Genomic DNA, 22503 nt, shown 5'->3' with positions numbered 1-22503 from the left:
AAATGCAAAATGGAAATCCGTTCATCCGCTGAGGAACGATCGATCCGGATTTCCTCGTCATTCACAGCCGAATCCGAGGAATCCGAGGCGGCGGTTTGTCGCGGCCGACGATCCGATCGACGATCCGTCTGTCCGTGGTCAAACGGCGGTGGTTGTCTCGACATAGGTTCTGCGGGAAACTTTCTGGGCGCGGGGGGGGGAGGGAGCGAGAGGGAGAGTGTTCGCGAAGGAAGGAGAAGGAGGAGAAGCGGCCGAGAATCGGATAGATATGCGGCCGATGAGGGAGAGGGAGAAGGGGAAAGGAGAGGGGACGTTGGGCGAGAGCGGAGCGAAAGAGGAAGAGAGGGGATGTAGAGAGAGAACGAGAGAGAAACATAGAGAGAGAGAGAAAAGGAGCCCGTCTCGAAAGGGGAACGCAGAGAGTGAAACGCGGAGTTGGAAGTGGGGGGAGCTCGCGAGCGCGGAGAGCGAGAAGGGAGCTGGAAAGGGAGGGGAGGGAAGGCAGCTGCAAGCACGGAGTAGCGTGGCCTCTGGTGCGAGGGAGAGAGAGAGAGAGAGAGAGAGTGCGGTGGGTAGAGGAGGACGGGAGCAATGTCATGGAGGCCAGTGTCTGGCTGGTGGCTGTCCGTCGACCTGCTCCCTTGCTTCGTTACCTGACAGCGCTCCTCAGTGTTTCCAAAGCCGCGTCCACCGATGGGTCGAGCCGCGATCCTCTAGTGAGCTCCTCAAGCTCGCCACGCTCGGTTCCCACCACCACGTCGCCGACAAGAAGTGGAACCGAATCCGGGATCCGGTTGATCGTCCGCGGAATCCATCCCGACGTGTCCTGGCCAATCGGAAACGGAAGCTGTGCGTGTCGCGAGTACACGGTTTCCGAAGGGAAACGGCGGGTGAACGAAGAAGAACGACATATATATATATATATACATATAGAGAGAGAGAGAGTGTGAGAGAAGGGAAGAGAGAAGAGGAGCGGAGTGTAAGAGGGAGATAGAAAGAGAGAAAGAGGGAGGAAAGTGACACGTTACGATACGATCGATCCAACGACCAAAGTTATAACGTGCGTTTAAAACGAACACGGGTCCGTAAACGCGATCGGGACAATGTGCTCGTGACAAGAGGGAGCGCTCTTTTCTCTTTCTCTCTCCCGTTCGTCACAGCCGAGCCGTTTTAAGTTTCTCGTGCACGTTCATCGGTGAAAGAAAGAAAGAAAGCTAACTAGATTCTTTCTCTTTCGACGACGACGACGACGAGGACGACGAGTGGCAAGCGAAGGAAGAATAGGAAGAGGAAGAAGAAGAAGAAGAAGAAAAAGAAGAAGAGAAGAGGAAAGAGAAGGAAAAGAAGGAGGAGGAACGTGCAACATCGAGCGAAGAAAGATACACCCGAGGAGCCCGAGGAGGAAACGGATAAAACGTGGGCGTTGAGTGATTGTTGTCGGTGCTAGTTTCCATTGGGAGTCATGAGAGATACCAGCGATATGATGTCGGAGGACTCCTTGTCCGAGGTACGTAATAGATGATAGAAGTCGGTTTCGTTTCGTTTCTCTTGCTGTTTCGTTTCTTCGCTCCCGGTCTTTTCCATTATCCGACATTTGATCGCGACAACCGAAAGGAGAACTCCTTGTCGGTTTTCTGTCGAGAAGAATCAAAACTTTGGAAGACAATTTAGAAATGAAAGTCGGTAGAGAAATATGATGGAAAAAATCGTTTGCGCCAGAGCGACGATTTATAGAAACACCTTGTGCACCGTGTATAGTGGCCCGTTTATAGGGGTCCCGGAAAGGAAACGCGTCCCACCTCGGTCTGCCGGCTTTCCACCGGTGCTTATCGTTATATTTTATCCGCGATTTAACGCCTCGTCCTGTAAACTTTGACAACGCTCGTTGCTCATTTTACGCTTGCAAAAAATTTCTCTTCTTTTTCCCTCCTTCGAATTTCGAATTTCACTTTACCGACACACGCTCGGCTGGATTATAATTCGAAGGAATTTCTTATCTATATCTATAGCATTCGACGTTTGTTTGACGTCGAATTTTTGACGCATTTTTCGCGTCGCGAAAATTAAGATACGATTAAATTTTCCACGTATACAAGGAAAAGGGGGATCACGAATCCAATATCGCTATCGGTTCTCCCGGTATCTTCCTCCTCTCCACCGGTACGTATGTAAATTTGCATTCGTTTTATGTTCAAGATACTCGTCCCCGTTTTCTATAGGTTCCCCTTATATACGCGCATTTTATTCGACTCTTTGGCCGGGCTCCTTTTACCCACGGGGGAATAGAATTTGCTCTCAATTTTCTCGACTCTACTTTATGACTCTACTCTACCGAAGATGGAACAAATTTTCTCTTCAACCCGGATTGCACGAGATATCTCGCGATTCCTCGTGGAAAAATAGAGGGAACTCTTCGGAGTGTGCCGTTAATTTCTTTTTTAGGCTTGGAAAGAGAGAGAAAAGGATTCGGTTTTAAAAGGTGGCGTTATTTAAAGTTCGCCGCTAATTAAGAGGTTCAACGTAGCGACGACTCGTTCTCGGGAAGGAAAAAAAGGAAGCTTCGGATCGATTAAAAAAATGTCTAACGTTGCGGTAAACAGCCATCTTTCTGTTCGAGCCGGAAGAAAACTCGATCCTCGAGTAAAAAGAAAAAAGTTTCGACGTGTAAACGTGTACGTATAATTTTCTTCGTATCGGATTCGTTCTTTCGAAGAAAAGGAAAGAAAAGAAAAAAAAGAAGAAGAAGAAAGGAAGAGAGATCAAGGATTGATGAACCGTGGCTCGTAACATAAAAATGTTGCCACTTCCATTGCAAAAGTAAAACGATAGTTTACTTTTCTATCTTGTAACACGTTTTCTCCCGAAAAGTAATTTGTCAATGCTGGCTCGCGTTGCTGTTGGCTGTGACGACACGAGAAATAATTTGTTCCCTCTACCGTTTCGCCCGAGTCATTATTCATGAGCACTCGACTCCTTGCAGAATAATGCAACTGTATAGAAACGGAAAAAAGAAGAAAAAGAAGAAGAAGAAGAAAGAAAACGCTTCTCGACGAGGCAGCAAATATCCCTCTGAATAAGATTCACTTTAATAATTTTCTCTATCTCGGTAATAATAGTGTTTTAAAAATTCTTCAAAATTTTCCGTATATAAAATGATAAGATTACAAAATCGATGAAATTCGAATTAATGAAGTGTTGCATTTCCCTTAAAGAGGCTCTAATTGAAGAAAAAAAAAGAAATATTGGATAATAGTTGGATTCGACACGAATATAAGAATTGAAAAGATTTTCAGGGATCGAGGAAACTGATAAAATTTAGATCGATGTTGATTTCTAATTAAAAGGGAAAAAAGCATTTCTCGCGAACGATTGAATGGTTGGAAAGGATAAAAAGGGAAACGATTGATAAAATTCGGAAGGAGGCGTTGATCTCTCGCGGGATTCTAATTGAAAAGAAAGAGAGAGAGAAAGAAGAAAGCATTTTCGAGCCGCTTCGCGGAATCCTCGCCGAGGGAAGAAAACGCGTTCGTCCCATAAATAGAACGTTAACAGGTTATAATGCCGGTGCATCGATCGTGAACGCCGAAAGGAAATGTCGGTCGACGTGTATCGAGCTTGCTTGCCGCTAATTAAAACGTTAATGGTACTCGCCGCATACCAATTAAAGCCGATGCATTCCTGTCCACTGTATTAACAGTAATTTCGTGCGTTTAATAATCGTCCTGCGCCCGAAGCGGTATCCTCTCTCTCTCTCTCTCTCATGCGCGCGCAAAGAAACTATCTCCTTTTTCCCTCGAATCCTCGTGCGCTTTGATTGTTGAAAACGGACGCGTCTTCTCGTCCAAAACGTTGAAAAGACTTTTGACGACGGAGCTCGTTACACGGAAATTTTAATTAAAATCAAATTGAAATCGCAATTACGGATTACGGAGCAGTTGGGATCGTTAAATAATTGTTTTCTTCAACTCGTTGTTGCCACAACCAAGATGTAAGAGAACATCGTCGACTCAGTCGATAAAATTTCCATCTCGATTGTACGACGATAGGAAAAAGGACGCAGTAAGGATCGTAAAATCCTTTTGCAATTATTAATTACACGAAACAAGGATTCGACGTCGATCCCTTCTTTATTTCGAATTTTTTCTTTCTTCTTTTTTCGATCTAAACTCTTGAGATAATTCTCGCTCCCTTATTGTTGTTTTTCGTCGAAAGAAGATGTCTCCATTGAATTAATGCCGAGGATTATCCTATCCTCGCTTAATGCTCGTTTCGCACGAAACAATTCGCGCTCGGTTAAATTACACGTTGGGAGGGGGGGAAATGACGAGGAAATTTAAATCCCCCGGAGAGCTCATGATATTCTTTCCTCCCCCCCCGATCTTTGGATTACCCCGAGCAACAGCAACGATACCAGGGTCGCGCTAATTAAAATCTCATTTCGCCTGGAAACGTTCAACCGCGTCCAATCTCGTCCAAACTCTGTCGAAGCAGGAAGAAGAAGAAGGAGAAGAAAAGAAGAAAGAAAGTAGCGTTCGTTCAGCAATTTCCAACGAGACCTTTTCGTCTGGAATTTTATCTGTATCGAGGCACGAATGAAGGAAGGGAGGGAAAAACATTTTCTTTCTCTTCATTTTTGCGTTCAGGTTGCGTAGAGGAGTGTAAAGGAAAAAGCGCGTTGCAATTACGCGATTTTCAGCATCTCGATAAGACACAAAGCACGATTACACGGAGACTGGCCGCATAAGTTCTCCGCTACCGGCAGATATTACTTTCCACCCTTTCGACTCCTTCCTTCCGCCCAGATAGCACGTATAGGGACGTGAGGAGTTCTCTGGTCTTAGATTTTCCACGTAGTTGAAAAGCTTTATGTTTTAATCATTTAATTGCACAGTTTTTCTCGATCGATTAGAATTTTTTCCTTTTTCTCTTTCTGTCGCGTACCAATTCATCGATCTTGAAAATTGTCTGAACGCATCTGATTTATCTTTGAGAGCATTCTTCGTTCGAGAATCAATTCGAATCGAATTTTGGCTTTTCTTTTTTTTCTCTCTCATTTTTTTGAATTTACTTCGCGAAAATTGGAAAGAAAAAGGAAGAAGAGAAGGAAGAAAATTGGAGAGATAATAATTTTCGATAAATCGATACAGGAATTCCTGTGAAATCGATGGCAAGAAGCCTCGGTTGGAATATTCCCTCCTTCCGTATCGAAATCGTTACCGGTTTTTCGTCCCTCAACGTTCAGTTGTCGGGGAAAAATCTAAATTTCAAATAGAATCTTATTTCGCTACCGAAAACTTTTCCTATCTTTTTTTTCTTTTCTTCTTTTACCTCTTTTCATACAGAGACAGAATCCGTATCCCTTTGAATTTTTCCCCTCTTTTTCATCACGGGAATTATCCCGTGAATCCAAGCTTATCTTTTAATTCCATTTCTCATTTTTTTTTAAATGAGAAAAGAAAGAGAAACACGGACATATATACGGGGGCACGCGCTATCTCGAAACGGAATCACGTAGAAACGAACGAAATTTTATAATTTAATAACCAAACCATTCGAAACACGTTCTCAATTTTAAAACGTACAATTTACCATTGGATATGATATATCCACTCGTGTAGACATTTAATCAAAATTATACAAAGCGTTAAACAACGTGCCCGCCCTCTCTTTAAATTTTAATCCAGAGCAAACGAAATATCCACTTGATCAGCTTACTGTCACCACTTTGTCCCCGATGCGATAAAAACCTCCATCTCCCGTCTCTCCTTTTTATCTTCCCTCCTCTTTTTTTTCCTCTTTAAATTATCCTCGCAACAAAGCCCGGCTATTTGTCCAATGGATTTCTCTCTCTCTTCCTCTCTTTTTTCCCTCCCCTTTCACCCTCTCTCTCTCTCGTATCCAACCTCTTCCTCTCTTAACGTCGAGAGTGCATTTATTCGAGATACAACAACGATTCTGTTAAGCGTCCCGTTTTATCGGTTCTCGGTGTAAAATCGATTTATAACATGCAAAACGTGGATGGGCCCGTATCATATTTACGATACGACGATATATGTATATATATATATATATATATCGTTTACGAACCAGCGCGTTTTGTTCCCTCTCTCTCTCTCTTTCTCTTTTACCTTGCACATCCATGCTCGCGCAAGAGTATCGATATTCGATATCGGTCCGCAGGACGATAACTGCGTTTCAATAAAACGAGCGCCGCATAAAAATGTTGTAAGCGAATTAATACCGCTATACGGGACCTCGTTTTCGACCCCTTTTATTTCCATCGATTAGCCGATTATCGGCTCCTCCTCTCCCCTCTCCATCTATACCCACCTTGGCCGCCTTCGATTTTTACATGCCGCTCTTATCGTTTAAATTTCCGATCAATTTTCCATCGCCAACGTCGCTGGGAATCCTCGCGCGTAATTTTTACGTTTCTCTCTTCTCTCCTTCGTAATAAGGATTCGAATGCTTGTAAATACTTTTGATCAAAGAGTGTAATTTATTAATATATTTCGAGATTAAAAGAATCTTTGAAAGTGGAAATTATGCGTGTTAATTTAAAATGTTTTATTATAAATGAAAAAATGTATAAAGGGGATCTGTTGGAAAAATGAGGAAGAGGGATTCATTCATTAAATTATATTTTTAAAGAGACGTTTATTTTTGGTTATACGATATCCTTCTCGGTCTCTCGTTTATTATTGTCGATTTCTTCGATGTATATCGATAATTAACTTCTTTTTTCTTTATTATCCTCGTTCTTCTTTTCCCTCCTGTAATTCTTTTAATTAGCATTGACGCGGCGCACATTATGGGAGCAAAGAGGAGGAGAATAAAATTGGATAATTCAACAGGAGGAAAGATACAGTGGTCGTCGATAGGATCGTTTATTGTATCATGTCAATATTTTACCACCCCCTTTTTCCGGGGCTTGTCGTTCCGCTACCTTGCAGGCAAAAATATCGGTTTTCGATAGCAGACACAGTGCGCCGACCTGGCTGGCCACCATTCCAGTTACAAGAATTAAACGATGCACGTAACCCCCTCCCTCCGCGTGAATAAAAATCGAAACGAGACGCTCATTAACGATATCCCACCCCCCCTTTCGATAATCCATTAAATTCTTTCCAATCAAATTTCCCGCCCGTCCCGTATTTGTCGCGGATTTTTCCATTTATTTATTTCCGTCATTTGGGGGAGGGGAGGGGGGGGGAAGGAAAAGAAAAATTAGGCAATTTCGCGGGAATAAAAAGTAGAGAGAACGGGACTACTCGCTCATTAACGATCTCTGTTCGCTTTTCGAGGATCCGTTCGAAATTTGTCCAATCAAATTTTCCATCCGTGTTTCTCGCGGATTTTTCGTTTATCTATTATTTGGAAAAAAAAGACAGTAGGCAATTTCGGAGCTCGTGTTAGCTTCGAATAATCAAATTTTCCATCGAACGTATTTATCGTGGATTTTTCATTTATTTATTATTTATAAAAAAAAAAGAAAAAATTAGGCAATTTGGAGCTCGTGAACTTTTGAATAATTAAATTTTCGATTGAACGTATTTATCGTGGATTTTTCATTTATTTATTATTTATAAAAAAAAATTAGGAGCTCGTGCACTTTTGAATAATTAAATTTTCCATCGAACGTATTTATCCTGGATTTTTCATTTATCTATTGATCAAATTTATTATTTATAATCAAATTTTCGAATGTATTTATCCTGGATTTTCCATTTACTTATCATTTATAAAAAAAAATAAATTAGGCAAACCTTTGCCTCATGCATCTTTGAATAATCAAATTTTCCATTGAATGTATTTATCGTGGATTTTTCATTTATTTATTATTTATAAAAAAAAAAATTAGGCAATTTTGGAGCTCGTGCACTTTTGAATAATTAAATTTTCCATTGAATGTATTTATCGTGGATTTTTTATTTATCTATTGATCAAATTTATTATTTATAATCAAATTTTCGAATGTATTTATCGTGGATTTTTCATTTATTTATCATTTATAAAAAAAGAAAAAATTAGGCAATTTTGGAACTCGTGCACCTCTGAACAATCAAATTTTCGAATGTATTTATCGTGGATTTTTCATTTATTTATCATTTATAAAAAAAGAGAAAATTAGGCAATTTTGGAACTCGTGCACCTCTGAATAATCAAATTTTCGAACGTATTTATTGTGGATTTTCCATTTACTTATCATTTATAAAAAAAGAGAAAATTGGGCAATTTTGGAACTTATGCATTTTTTCCATCGAACATATTTATCGCGTATTTATCCAACTAAATTTATAAAGAAACGAGCGAATAATTTCGAAGCTCGAATGCTCGAGCAAAAAAAACCGAGACCGAATAACGTTAACGAATCCTGGGGAATGAAATTTCCCGTCGAAACCATAGTATTTACTTATCGTGGATTTTCCATTTATCTATCATCCATACCTATTGAGGGAGGGAAAAAGTTTCGCCAATTTCGTCACGGATTACCGTATCATCCGAGTTAATTTCGTTCTAATTTATATTAATGCTCGCCGAGTGAACGACCGGTTATTAAAATTCCTTTGTATTTGTAATTTAGATCGATGGTAAAGAGAGAGAGAGAGAGAGAGAGAGGGAGGGGCGGAAGTAATTTGCGCGAGCATTTTATGGACCAAATTAGTCCCCGTTTATCGGGCATTTACGCGCGTTTAAAATTGATAAGCCTGTTCGAGGGATTGGTTGGATAGCCTCGTAACGAGGCTAATTTCTGATTAATTCTGCGTCTCAACTGTGATGAATTAACCTGTGTTTTTCGGCATACATATATTCTCGACGTCTCTTCGATTTCGAAAAGGGAAATGTCGCTTAAAATATACGAGATAATAATTAAAAAACGAAAAAGAAACCGATCAAACTTCGTTTAAATCACGAGGATCGACTCGTTGTTTATTCAAGAGAGAAGAGATTAACGAGATGTGATCGAACGAAGGAAAAAAAAGAAGAAGAAGAGAAAAGAAGAGAGAAGGGAAGAGGTGTGCAACAGCTTGTTAACGTATTAGCTTTTTCAACACGCTAATCCATCTTTTCGCGCGTTCATTTTCTACCTCGTTACAAACTTTTATTTAACGAGCGAGCGGTTTCCTACGCTTCCCGTTGTTGTCCAGGGCTTTCATCGTTGTTCTCGCGCTTTATATAACTCACGCTTTTCACCCTTTCTCCCTCCCTCGAAAAGAAACAATCGACCAAGAACCGATCCACGCCATCTTCTTTTACACGTCCTTCTTTATCTTACTCTCGTTGGATCTTTCGGCGATTTTTTCCTCGATCTTTTCCTTCTTTCGAGCGAGAAACTTTCTCGAGCACGAGTTTTTTCGAACAATATAGGCGCACAATTACACAAGGAACGCTTTACGTTATTTAAATCTGGTTTAAATTAAAGCAGACGGGGATAAACGAAGTTGCAAAAGTTGGAGGAAGGATTTCGAGTGAAATTGAATCTCGAAAAAATTTTCTTTCCAGGATTCTCCGAGACGTAGAGGTTTATCTTTACGTCTCGACCGTATTTCTCGTCGTAAAAATACAGCGTGCAGAGGAGGGGAGGGCAAATTGTTCCTTCGTCCGTGGAAAGTAGGATGGAAATTTATGTCCTGGAGAATTGAAGGTGGCGTGAACGTTACGATTCTTGAAATAGTTTGAAACGGAGTTCACCGCCCTGAAGAGAAATTTCCTTTCTCTTCCTTCTCCCTTTGCTCTCCCTTGTTCACTGCGCGCGCCCCTTCGAGACACCGTCGCCATCCTTGCAATCATCGTGTCAAGGGCTCGATTAACCACGGAAATCTCGGCCGAGAACTGGGTCAGTTTGCGGAGGAGCTTTATTTACCCTCGCGAAATCAATATCCCGCGGATGCGCTATTAATCTTCCACCACGCTTAATCTTGCCGCAACGCTCCAAAACTTCCGATTGGGCGGCGAGCATAAATTGTATTCTTGATTCGCAATTGTCGGGGTGGAAAGTTTTGAGACGGGATGCTGAGAAAAAAGATTCTTCTCCGTCGGCCATCCAGAAGAAGAGGAGAAAAATAAATTCCAAGCAAAAGTGGAGGAAAGTTTCTCCACTTTATTTCTTTTTTTCTTTAAACTCATCCTCGTTTTATCGCCCGTTTATTATCCTCCCGTTTTCCACGATGAAAATATTCTTTCCTCCTCCTCCTCCGTCTCCTCGAAACAACTTGCGCAAAGACTCGAGCTCTTGAAACGAAACATCGTATCGATCCACGGCAATAAATATTTGGCCGATCCTTTTTTTAATCGCAGCAGTGGAAAACTGCAAATTTGAAGTCTCTCAATTATAACCGAAATCGCGCCCCAATGTTAATAATAAACGTTGCAATGAGCTTCTCGTAGGATTTCTCTTTCCTTTTCTTTCTCTCCTCTCCTTCATCCCTTTGGAGAGAATTTTTTTATTCGCGAAACTTTTTGTAATATTGGATCAATTTAACCAAAAATTGAGAGATTTGCATACTTGCCACGAGCATTTACACACATTTACACGATTTCTCATCGAAATTGCGCTCCTTCGATTGATAACGCAAGCATCCTCCTCGACAGAGATTCGTTTCTTCACGAAACGTACGTCGAAATCATCCAATATTTTCTTTTTTACGGTGTCTTTGAACCCACGTCATCCTTCGCGGACAGGGTGGTTACCCTTTCGTCCGTTTGGATAATTATTGCCCGAGATTATTATCGTTTCTCTTCGACGAAAAAGAAAAAAATTCCCATGCTTTGCCCCCGTTTTTCTCGTCATCGAAATAATTTCCTTCTCTTTTTTCTCCAAGTCAACCAGAGGCCGTAAAATTGGCGAGGGATATCGGTGGAAGGGGCGAGGGTGACCGGTCGGTTTTCACGGTCGTTTATTCGCCTCGTTCTCTGGGTCACTGGGCGCATTTTCGCGGGCGCACGCACCCCATCCAATAAATTTGCCCGATCACCTTTAATTACGGATGACTGAACGAACGAAACGTGAGTGAAAATTTTTCAGGGATGACGGTTTTAAAGATCGAGTAGAAGATCAAGTCGAAAGAAATTACAATTGGCAAACGAGTAAGCGTTTCTGAAGAATGAATGAGAAACGATGATTATCTTCTCGTTAAATCCTATAAATCATCCGCGTCGTAATCGATTGTGTTAGTTTCGAGGCAAACGGCTCGCTCAATTAATCGTTAGAGCACACGCTCTAATAAAATCTCGCTATAAAATTTGCCGATATGAATTTCGCTGCTCGTCAATTATCGCCGATAACAATAATTTAATCAGGATTAATCACCGTCTACTCGTCATCATTGGCGATAATTTCGAAGCAAAGCTTACTCGATCGCGAATCGAATCGAGTCGTCGTATCGTTTAACCATTTGCTTCCACCAGATTCTTTCTTTTTTCTTTTTCTTCAAAAAACACCCTGCATCGATTCACCCTTCTTACGGGTTGGATTTTGTTCACGCCTTCCCCTTTTTAATCCTCTCTTTGTTAACGTTGGTCAGCTTTCGAGGGATTGGAGAAGGTTTAACGAATTAACCGTGATTCGGCGCAGGTCGATTTTATGCGAAATCGAGGACCCATTGAATCAGTTTTTGCCATCGTTTTTTCATATTCATGCAATTTTATGTAATATTATAAATAAAAAGGAAAGGTGTAACGACGGATTACAATGATGTTATTCGATGGCTTCAATTTTTCGAAATTGAATTTCGGGAGGAAATACGATTAATTAACATGTCTTCTTTCCAATTTTTTTCGCCTTAAGAAGTTACGTGTATTTGTCCCGATTTCTCGATTATAATATCACGGATATTCGTCATTTAATAACAATAAATCTTATCAATGTGCTTTATACTATAAAACGAAACCTCGGTTTTCCAACCGAGGTTAAATTAACAATCAAATGTACGAATCTAACCTCTTCTTCGTTGCGGAGAATATCGATATTTCGATAGAATATCGAGAAACGATCATTTTCGAGAGAGAGAGAAAAGAAAATGAAAGAAGAGGAGGCAAGAAACGATGAAAAGAATGACGTTTTGGTTTCAGGACACGATGATGGACTGCGAGGGGGACGCAGGAGGGTTGGACGAGCTGGTCGATCTCGCGACCGACGTCGCGGATTCATCCCCGACGATTCGAGGTAATTAAACTTTCATTCTTCCTCCCCTCTTCCTCCTCCTCCTCTTCCCTTTACCTTTCCACTCCTTCTGGAAGGGTGAACAGGATGTTTTCGTTCAAAGAGGGGCGCAATTAGGGGCGCGATCGAGCGCCACTCGAAAACTGTTGGGGTCGCCGCGATCATCGGTTAATAACAATCGGGTTAATTGAAACGAGGGTCGAATAAACGGATAAAATCTTTCTCCAGAATCTTCCTTCTTCCTTCTCGACTGCTTATTTCTTTTTCTCCTCCCTCAAAGAGAGAGAAGGGGATCTAGAATAATCACGACGCAAGTTTGGTTGCTTCCTTTCTCTCTCTCTCTTCTCGATGATATAATATCATTATCCCTGGAGGCATTCATAAAGCGCGCAAACAAGTTTCTTGCAATTCAAATTGCTCCTTGGAATATCCTCGTTTCCATTTCTATTCCTAACTACCCCCTTGTTTTACACTACTCCCTCTCTCCTTTCATCATCCCTCCTCCTGCGGTGTGCATTCGCGCACTTTATTTGCTCGTTAATTAAATTGTCGGGGAGGGAGAGAGAGAGATATTAAGAGAGAGAGAGGGAGGGAGAGAGAATAGGTTGGCGGTGTAACGAGGCGGAATAACGGCGGTGGGCGCTCGAGGGAAGAGAGGGGAGGGTGGGCTCTCGAAAATTGTTAAGCTAAATAAACGTTCAGCTGCGGGGAAAATTGGCAGAAATGCAATTACTGCCCCCTCCCTCCCCGCTCGCACAAAGAGGGAATATTTTCCCCCTAATATCCCCGAGACAGAATAATTATTTACAGCCGCAAGAAAACTCTTTGTCAACGGTGTTCAAGCTTCGTTGCCTATCCCTATCCCTGCCTCCTCGTAAGCTTCGTGAAAACGAAAACGCGTTTTCTTCGCGTTTCTTTCTCCCTTTGTCTCTCTCTCTCTCTCTCTCTCTCCGTGTCGCAAAAATGTGACAGTTATGAAATTACATCCTCCTGGTTGATCGTGGGATAAAAGACCAACGAATCAAATATTTTTCAAAGGATTCTCGAGATAAAAGAGGGAGAGAGAGAAGAGGGAAAGGGGAATTCTCCAAATTAGAAACTACGCGGAATACCAGTTTTTCGCTCTTCTGTCGGAGAGGAGAAAAGAAAGAGGATGGGAAAAAAGGAAGGTTCAAAGGAATCCGTCGAGGAAGAAAGAACAGAAGGGAGCGTGGAGAAAGCAATAACAACGAGATTGCGAAAAGAGGAGGAGAAAGAGGAGGAGGAGGAGGAGGCTCGCCTCCCCGGTTCTCGTCTCGGTTGAACAGTCAAAGTCGAGGCCGGGGACGAGTCGCTGCAATTTCTTCTTCTCCGCAAAGATTTTTCTCGCCCGATTGTTTCGGGGACAGCTAAGATTCTCCGCCTCGACGCCTCGGTTGTCATTCGAATTCGAACGTATATCTCTTCTCCTCGATTCGTGACCTGTCCACCTGCACCGATAATGATCGGCCCTAATTACCCGCTCCTCCCCTCCATCTTCTCTTCGAGCGTTTCCCTTATAGCTGCTCCTCGATTCCTTCGAGGAACTCTTGGAACTCTTGGATGCGATCACGCGATCCATCCTGAAAAAATTCGATTCGAGAGAACCACCGACATCGCACACACAGTGTTCCCTCTTTCTTCTTCGTTCTTTCGCTCTTTTTAATTGCTTTAATCCGCACGCGTCGTCTTTTCGATCGATAATTTGTAAAAAAGACCCCCCCATCTCTTATTTATTCCCCGATTTCTTTAATTGGCCGGAACGGTCGTCACTTTTATCTCTCTCTCCCCCCGTATCGTACGTTCAACGATCCTTGGCCGGTTTTATCGTCCAAGGAAAGGAAGAAAAAAAAGAGGGAAACGTTTGTAATTTATCGATACCCAAAAGCGTTTCGAACGCTCGCAATCTCGTCAAGGAATATATATAGAGAGAGAGAGAGACTCGTTGCACTCGCTGATATACGTAAGACGATCGTTATAAACGAGCTTTTACAACGAATTGCGATCGAATTTATTCGAAATTTCTATTCGAGAACGAACTTTATTCCTCGAGTTCCTTGTGTTGCTTGAACGAAACCACGTAGGCCGAACGTCGACGACTTCTTTGTCAAAGAAACGGAGGGAAGGAAAGGGGAGGGGGATAATCGAGTTTCCCCGGGAATATGGGAAAATTTGTTGCTTTCCATGCGAGAAACTCACGGCTGGGCTCGAAACGTTTCTCGATCCTTTTCCATCCTAGGAGGATGCTCGCATAAAAATCCCAGGAAATTTTTATTCTTCCCCTCCCTTCTTCTTACCTGAGAATTTCAATGATCCTTTTCCTTCGTTGCTCCACACCTCGACCTAATTTTTCCAATATTGCTTCGATCTTCATAGTGATCATGATGATAATAATAATAATTTGGATAAAGAAGTGAGTGTTAAAGGGAGTTCGATCTCGATTGGAGCAATGGACGAGCTTTTCCCCCAAGGAAATGTCGCACATTTGCCCGCAAAATTATAACAGTTGATGTTACGCGTGCTTCCATAATCCATGCCAAACGATTATTATAAACGAACAGCATTATAACAGCTATAAATGTTGTTCAAGCATTTTAATAAGCGATCGTTTCGAGCGATTTTTTTTTATTTTTAACCGGTTTTAATTGCCGAGTCACCTCTTCGTCTTCGGGTTTAATGGCCAATAACTGGAGGGAGGAGAACAAGATAACCGGGATAACTGTTTCCAAAAGTCCATTCGTAAGATTCGTGAGACCGTTTCGTTTAATAATTAATCATCGAAAAGCGACGAACACGAAAAAAATAAGTTATTGGGATCCCTTTCTGAGATATGAATTTTAAACATGCTAATAGGTGGTGCTTGCATTTTCTTACAACCGTTTCAATCCTCCTCCTCCGGAGATCGTTTCGGTAATTTCTCCAGTCGAAATGGTTGAATGATAGAAAGAGGATCGAATTCATGCTCTTATCTATAAATTTCGTTTCGTTTCTCTTCTCCTCTTCCGGGGGGAGGAGAATGATCTTCTTTTTTCCCTCCGATCGAACGTCGATAATCTGTAACACGCTGAAGGAACGTTTTTACTCGCCTCTTTTTCGAGAAAGGAGGATTTATTCCATTGATCATCTTAACGTAACGTAACGTAACGATGGACATTGTCGAGGGGAGGAAGGAGAAGGAGGATGTCGTAAATTGACGGAAGAAGGGTTTATTCTTGGCGGGCAAACGATCATCTTCTTTTTTTGAACGAGCGGAATCTTTTAAATGGATCTCGTGAAACTTTTATCCGGGTTTTATAGTTCGCTCTTCTTTCGAGCTCGAGTCATTTCTATCCACGTTTTTTTCCTTTTCAATTTTCGTCTCGAATATCAAAGATCGTTGGCCAGTTGTCGTTTGAGACGTTTGGGCAAAATTTTACAGCCGAAGTTGCGAGTAAAGTTTACTTTAATTCATCGTTCGAAATAATTAGGTTGGCAAACGAAAAGCGGATCAATTGTAATAGCTACGAGTAAATTAATGAGCATTTTAACGAGTGATTATTTAAAGTATTATTCGAAATTTTTAGTTACTTTTTAACCTTAATGGTCCAATTCTGTAAGACATAGAGAAGTGATTTAATAGTTGAAGTAACGAATAATTACTTTGATAATTTATTGATATTTATTAAATTCATTAATAAATAATTATCTCAAAGTAACTTTATTCGAAATTTTCGATTGGTTATTTCTTCAATTTTTGGTTAATATCCAATTCTGCCACATAGAGAATGATAGGAAAAATTTAATAATAAATGAAGAATAAAATTACTTTGATAATTTATTATTCGAAACAATCGTGGATTGCCAAACGGATCAATTATAATAATAAATTCATTAATAAATAATTATTAATTATCTCAAAGTAACTTTATTCAAAATTTTCGATCAGTTACTTCTTCAATTCTTGATTAATATTCAATTCTGCCACGTAGAGATAGGGAAAATTTAATAATTGAAAAATAAAATTACTTTGATAATTTATTATTCGAAACAATCGTGGATTGCCAAACGGATCCAAATTATAACAGCTGCGAGTAAATTTGAATTCGTTGATAAAACAATTTCTAATTATCTCAAAATAACTTTATTTGAAATTTTCGACCGGTTACTTCTTCAATTCTTGATTAATATCCAATTCTGCCACGTAGAGATAGAGAAAATTTAATAATTGAAGAATAAAATTACTTTGATAATTTATTGTTCGGAACAATAATAATCGTAGATTAATTATAATAGCTGCGAGTAAATTCATTAATAAATAATTAGCTCAAAATAACTTTATTTGTTGAAATTTTCGACTTTTTGTTCTTCAATCTTGGATTGCAATGCGAAATTCTGCCGTGGGACGCGTAGTTACCCAACTACACTAGGTTCACCCTTCGTGGAGACCTTTAAATCGTTGACTAACCTAACCCAATCCATCCGCATCCTCTCCTCGTCCTGGGTCGAGAGACCATAGAACCGAAAGACATTTAAATCTGGCTATCCCTGTGGGAACGTCCGGCGTCCACGTTCCAGGAAAGAAGGGAGGGGGGGGTTGTCCTCCGGAGGGAAAAAACAATGAACTCGTTTGTGTGTGACTGGTCCAGACGTTTCGTTCCGGCGGGATGAAAGGAGAGAGAGGAGGAGGAGGAAGAAGAGGAAGGAAAAAAAAAAAGAAAGAAAGAAAGAAAGAAAAGAAAAGGAAAGGAAAAAGGGAGCGCGATCTCTATCGAGAAAAAAATCTCGTGAGATTGGACGCGATCCGGTTCCCTACACCGACTCCTATAAATTATAATTTCCTTTTCAATTTATGCGAGACGAGATTTATTAAACTCGTTCCTCGCTCTTGTGAACTTTTATGGAGAGGAAGAAAAGAAAAATAAAACAGAGAGAAAGAGAGAGAGAGGGATTACGAAGATTTATGTTTGATCGATCTTCGATGTTCCACAGATTTCACCGCTCCTTTCGCGCGAGGATATTTCCTTCAACCGCTATTTTATCAGAACCGGCATCCATGCACACTCGGCAAACACCATTTCCGCCTAAATACGCGCAAATTCTGTTTTCCAGACTACCCAGACACAATGTTACATAATTCATAACAGCAGACTTTCCTCTTCATCCCTCTCTCCCAGAGAAACTAATAGTTCCCCAAAACTTGTTTAATCTCCTTTAATCCAACCGTATTACACACCTCCACACGTATCTTCCCTCTTCTTAATTCAACGCATCCCCCATTATCCCCCATATATTCGTTTTCCACGAAACCAAACTGACCGGCTATATTTCCTTCAAATATTTCCTCTCCATCTTCTCGTAATTGAGACAAATCGTGGGAGAGAAAAAATCTCTCCCTTTAAATCTTGATATCGAGCCACTCTTTTTAAAGAAAAAAAATAGAATCTCCTCCTCCAATCCATCCAAAGTAATTACGATCCAATTTCGTATCCTCGGTTTAATCGTTCGATCACGGCGTGGTTCCCACAATAAGACGAACTGACCCTCCACCACCATCAGGTTCTCCACTCTCGAGAAAAGGTTGGGCAGGGGTGCCTTGGCGCACACGAGCGAGAGGGATGGGTTCGAAAGAAAGAGAGAGAGGAGGATCGTGCGAAATTCGACGATCCGCGGGAAGAAGAAAGGAGGAAGGACAGAGGCGTAGCGGGGTAGCGACAGGTAGTTCCCATGGGAGGGTGATGGCGCAGGATTCCCACAGGAGGAAGGCCGAATTCCTCCTCGATTTTTCCCCTTTCGATTCCTCTCTCTCTCTCTCTCTTCCTTTCCTCTTATCCTGAAAAATATCAATCCACCTTTATCATCATTTATCACCATTACTCTTTCTTCTCTCCGTAATTCCAAGTATATCGAAGATTTTCACGGTGAAGTAATCGTCGAAGTAATCGTTTGCTTGCGCGGGTGTAACGCACGCACATACGAAATCCATTGCACCGTCTCTGCGCAGATGCCGCGGAGAGGTTGCTGACGTTGTTGGGCGTGGACGAGGAGGGGGACGAGGAGAGCCTGGTGTCGTCTTCCTCCTCCTCGGAGGACGAGGGCGTGGAGTTGGACGGGGAGGAGGACGAGGAAGCGGAACGGGAGGGCGGCAGGCTGTTGCACCAGCTGGCCGCCACTTTGGCCAACGAGTTGAAGCAGTGCCGCGAGAGGCAGAGGGCAGCAACGACGACGGATCCCGTCGTAGCGGCGGATCACACTTGCCTTCGCTCGAAGGGGGGGGCGAGCGATTGTCGCGACGCCGCGTCGCCCTTTAAACGGGAGAGGAGGCGGGATGGGGATGGGGAGTGCGCGGCGGCGGCGTCCGGCAAACGGCAGCGGCGACGGCCACCGCGCCGTCCCGACGCCCGTTCGAGGATCGGGCAGGAGGGGGGCGTCGAGAGGACGGGGCAGGTACTCGCGTCGTCTTGGAACGCCGGCTGGGATGCGTGCGCGACGGAGGCCGTCAGATATCTGGTGGAGGACGAGGGATTGCCGCCTCATCATCCCACGGTGTTGGCAATGAAGGACCATCTGGAGGTGCAGAGGGAACGGGCCTTCCTTCGATACGCCGCGTAAACCAGTCGCTCTAGATTTTTATCCGAGAGCTATACCAGCTACTTCTTCTTACCCTCTCCTCTCCTTTTCTCACGAAAGGAGGAATCCGCTTGCAGCGACGAAGGAGAGAGATAATCGCGATCTGGGACGCGATGGTTGGAAAGGAGACCGCGTTGCCCCGTTTTCGGAAGGTATATGCGCGAGGGGAGAGAGAGAGGGGGCAACCTCTTTAGCGATGCTTCCCCATGTGAATCGAGAAAAAGAAAGAAAAAGAGGGAGGTAATTTACAAGAGAGGAAACGATTGTTGCGTATGATAAAATTCGTTTGCCTTTTTTTTTCTTTTAAAAAAGAGGGAAAATGCCTCGTTAACGTTCGATCTCTCCTCCTCTATTAGAGATATATAGAATGGTAGTTTCACGTTCACTTTTCACAATCATCTTGTCCACTGGTTTGCCTGTCGCGATAGAAAGAAAAGGAAAGGAAAATATAAAAAGAGGAGGAGGAGAGGAGGAGGCAGCTCTTCCCATTCGTGTTAAAATGCATTCATGTTTGTTAAGCGGACGCTGTTTCACGAGAGAGAGAGAGAGGAGGACACCGGCGCTCGATTCGTCGAGCGGATTCCAAAACTTCCTCTCGGTAGCCGCGCTCTAAGAGAGGAGTGGCCGTTGTCGCTTCTCGTTCCGGCCAACGAGAGAGGATATTACCGCGTGAGAATCAAAAGTGAGACCGCTCTTCCCCCTCCTCTCTCGTGATATTCTTTCCTTTCCTTTCTTCTCTCTCTCTCTCTCTCTCTTCATTTTTCTCTCCCCACGCGTGACGAAGTACGTGTATTATTAAAAATAGAGATTCTAAAGGTTTCAAGAACAAATTTTTAAACTAGTGGTTAAGACGCACTTGAAGAAAGAAGCACTGCTAACTAACCGTGTAAGCGTGTACGAAGAGTCGGGGATTAGCGAGGATTTTCGAAATCGATCCTTTCTTGTTCCTTTTTCTCCACCGAGAAAGAAAGGAAGAGAGAAAAGATGGAATCGTATTAATTGTGATCCGTGACTCTTCTTCAGGTTCCTATCCTATTGATGATGATACAGCAGAGGGAGGATGAACTTAACATCCAATGGCGCGTCACGTATCTTACGTAACGTAAGGTCACGTCGTTTATTTTTTCGCGCTTCGCGATTTCACCAAATTCGTTATGCGTAACGATTAATTTAATTTTTTTTATTTCGTACAACGAGTCGCTTTTTCTTTCTTTCTTTAGCGATTTAGCGCTCGTTCCTTTTTTATTTTTTTTTTATTTTTCATATACTTATTTTTCATTAGCGTATTTACCTATAATCGTTTTTTTTTTCTCTCTGATATGTTCGTTATTTATTGCGTATCGCGTTATTTATTAGGTTAAGGAAAAATTCCCCTCTCTCGATCCATTGGACGTTAGATTCGACTCCGCGAGAAACGAATGTCAATAAACGATGTCAATACGAGGGGGAGGTTCATACGCTGGATCGATATGAACGAGAACAACGGGGGAGGGGGTTTAACCCCCTGTTACAGAGTTTCTTAATCGATAGTCGAGACGTTTTTTCAGAAAAAAATCACAAAAAAAAATGAAAAAAAAAAAAAACACTTACACAAGAGAGAGAAACCTGTAGATTATTTTATCGCGCAACACTTTTTGCCTGTTCGATCCTCCTCGCGCGAGAGGAGAAATTCGATCGAAAAGCGAGAAGAGACGCTCGTTTTGAGATCGAAAAAACAACAAAAAAAAACAAAAAAAAAAACAAAAAGTAAAAAAAGAAAAAGTAAATATTCCTAGGGCAAACTCCTGTAGATTATTTTAATCGCGTGACAAATTCGTGCGAATTGTTCGAACGTTGCATCGCATCTCGCCCCAGTTAATCCTCTCGCAATTTCTCACGTTTATCAAGTGCCTCCGTTTCAATCGCTCGTTAATCTTATCCTTAACTACAAAAATCCTCGCTACCTTTTAAATAGAGAGAGAGAGAGAGAGAGAGAGAACAAGAGGAAAAAAAGAAAGAGTCTACTCTTGGAGAAAGAGAAACGCGATTATGCCGTGCAATGTTCGACCGATTCGAAAAGAGGAAGATGGTATACGAGAAATTTGGATCCAAATGTCGTCGATGGATTCAAACGCTATTAGATAAATGTATTTATCGATTGCGAGTCGATACGATTTTCTCTAATAAATGGATCGTGCGTGGAGAACACGAGTCGACATTCGGATCGATGAACGAGCGTGATAAGAATTATACATATATAAATATATACAGATCATAGAGCGATTTGCGAGTGATTTTGGATCGACGATCGACCTCGATCGCGGGTCACCCGCCATCTCGACGTAAACAATAATTTTCCCTCTCCGTGCACGAGACGTGGCACATGTTGGCCACTCGAACAGCAAACCCGGTTCGTCGACGAAGGATCCTCGTCGATTCCTTGTACATATGTATGATATCGTATCGTTTTAACTTATACTACTTGTTACTTTTACAATAAATCATTGTAGATAATCATCATTGACCAGTAAATAAACGAGAGCTAAGTTAATCGTTCCTCCCTTTCTTCTTCCAATCCCCTTCCTCGCGAGGCAATTGCACGAGTTTAAATCTCGCTCCTCGGAGACAATTTTCCAGGTGTCCACCGGCAAGCTTTCGAGCGATCCCCTACGAAAAACCGGAAGAGGAGGATGGATGGATCCTTCTGGAGGATCGAGAGGATGGAGAAGTCGTGGCACGCGACCACGCGGCCGAGAAAGGATCCCGGGTTTATCGCGGCAGCTTGCCTCGGGGATCTCTACGCCAATGGGGCATCTGGTGTCGGTTCGTAGCACATGCCATGCATCTGCTCCGTCGAGGTACTTTTGTTGTCTTCGACGTTCGTTCGAAAATAAGTCCGCTGTTACCAAGGGAATCTATGCTTATTCCTATCCCTTGTATATAACCCAAGATCTCGATTCTCTCGTCGTTTCAAGGATTCGGAAGAAGTTATTGGCGATCGAGCAACAAACTAATCGTGATTGGAAATACCTCGATCGAGATCGAGTCTTCTCTGAGAATCATTTTTTAAATTGTCTCGATTTGACCGCGTTTATAGAAAGAAGGGAAGGGGAGGGGAGGGAGATTTTCCTATCCCCAAGTCGCAAATTCCACCAACTTTCTCCATCGTCAAACTTTGGCCGCCCTTATCGTCCCAGTCGGGAATCTCGATAACCTGATAACCCGTCGACTCTCCAACCGAGATCCCAATTCGAGATTCACCCCTCTTCAAGTTTCCTCGAATGAAGTTTCGCCGTTTAATTTCGGATTTTCGTCGATTATTCTAGATTCCCCTCTAATCTCGACCCCGGAAACACGGTGCCGGGTGTTCGGTTCCTTCTTCTTTTTCTTCTTCCGGACGAAATCGTCTCGATTTTTTGGACCGGTGCGGGCCTGGCACAGAGAGAGAGTGAGAGAGGGAGGAGGAGGAGGAATGGCTGGAAGGGGAGGGAACAGCTGTTCCTGGCCGAGCCGTCAGATGGTATCCCCGTGGCTCGTCAGCTGCGGGGGTGAAAATACGAGAAAGGGTTGAGGAGGTTGGTTTATGCCGATCGTCCATCGTCCGAATTCCTTGCACCGGGTCGATTGGAAAATATTGGGACAGGGAATATTCGTGGGATCTCTTCGTCGTTTCTTCTCTCTCTTTCTCTCGTGGTTCAAGGGAATACGGCAGATGCCTGGAAGCAGTGATGGGCAAG

At 42.4% G+C, this 22503-nt stretch overlaps 1 protein-coding gene across 1 annotated transcript; it reads left to right on the top strand.

Moving 5' to 3' along the window:
* Window positions 1–573: 573 nt before the first annotated feature.
* Window positions 574–21298, top strand: LOC408473. The gene is made up of 3 exons (XM_397501.6): window positions 574–1507; window positions 12073–12166; window positions 18162–21298. Exons 1-3 carry the CDS (start codon window positions 1463–1465, stop codon window positions 18767–18769), a joined length of 747 nt encoding a protein of 248 aa, XP_397501.4. The 5' UTR covers window positions 574–1462; the 3' UTR covers window positions 18770–21298.
* Window positions 21299–22503: the final 1205 nt, after the last annotated feature.

This window comes from Apis mellifera, linkage group LG14, assembly GCF_003254395.2.
Source record: "Apis mellifera strain DH4 linkage group LG14, Amel_HAv3.1, whole genome shotgun sequence".
NCBI classification, from domain to species: Eukaryota; Metazoa; Arthropoda; class Insecta; order Hymenoptera; family Apidae; genus Apis; species Apis mellifera.
The sequence above is the reverse complement of the archived record's forward strand: the minus strand, read 5'-3'. Positions and strand labels throughout refer to the sequence as shown.

What these genes read in the sequence shown, in the direction of transcription:
- LOC408473 (XM_397501.6), top strand. Translation starts at nt 1,463, where the DNA reads ATGAGAGATACCAGCGATATGATGTCGGAGGACTCCTTGTCCGAG. An exon ending in CGGAGGACTCCTTGTCCGAG is followed by an intron (nt 1,508 to 12,072) that starts GTACGTAATAGA and finishes TTTTGGTTTCAG; the next exon opens with GACACGATGATGGACTGCGA. An exon ending in TTCATCCCCGACGATTCGAG is followed by an intron (nt 12,167 to 18,161) that starts GTAATTAAACTT and finishes GTCTCTGCGCAG; the next exon opens with ATGCCGCGGAGAGGTTGCTG.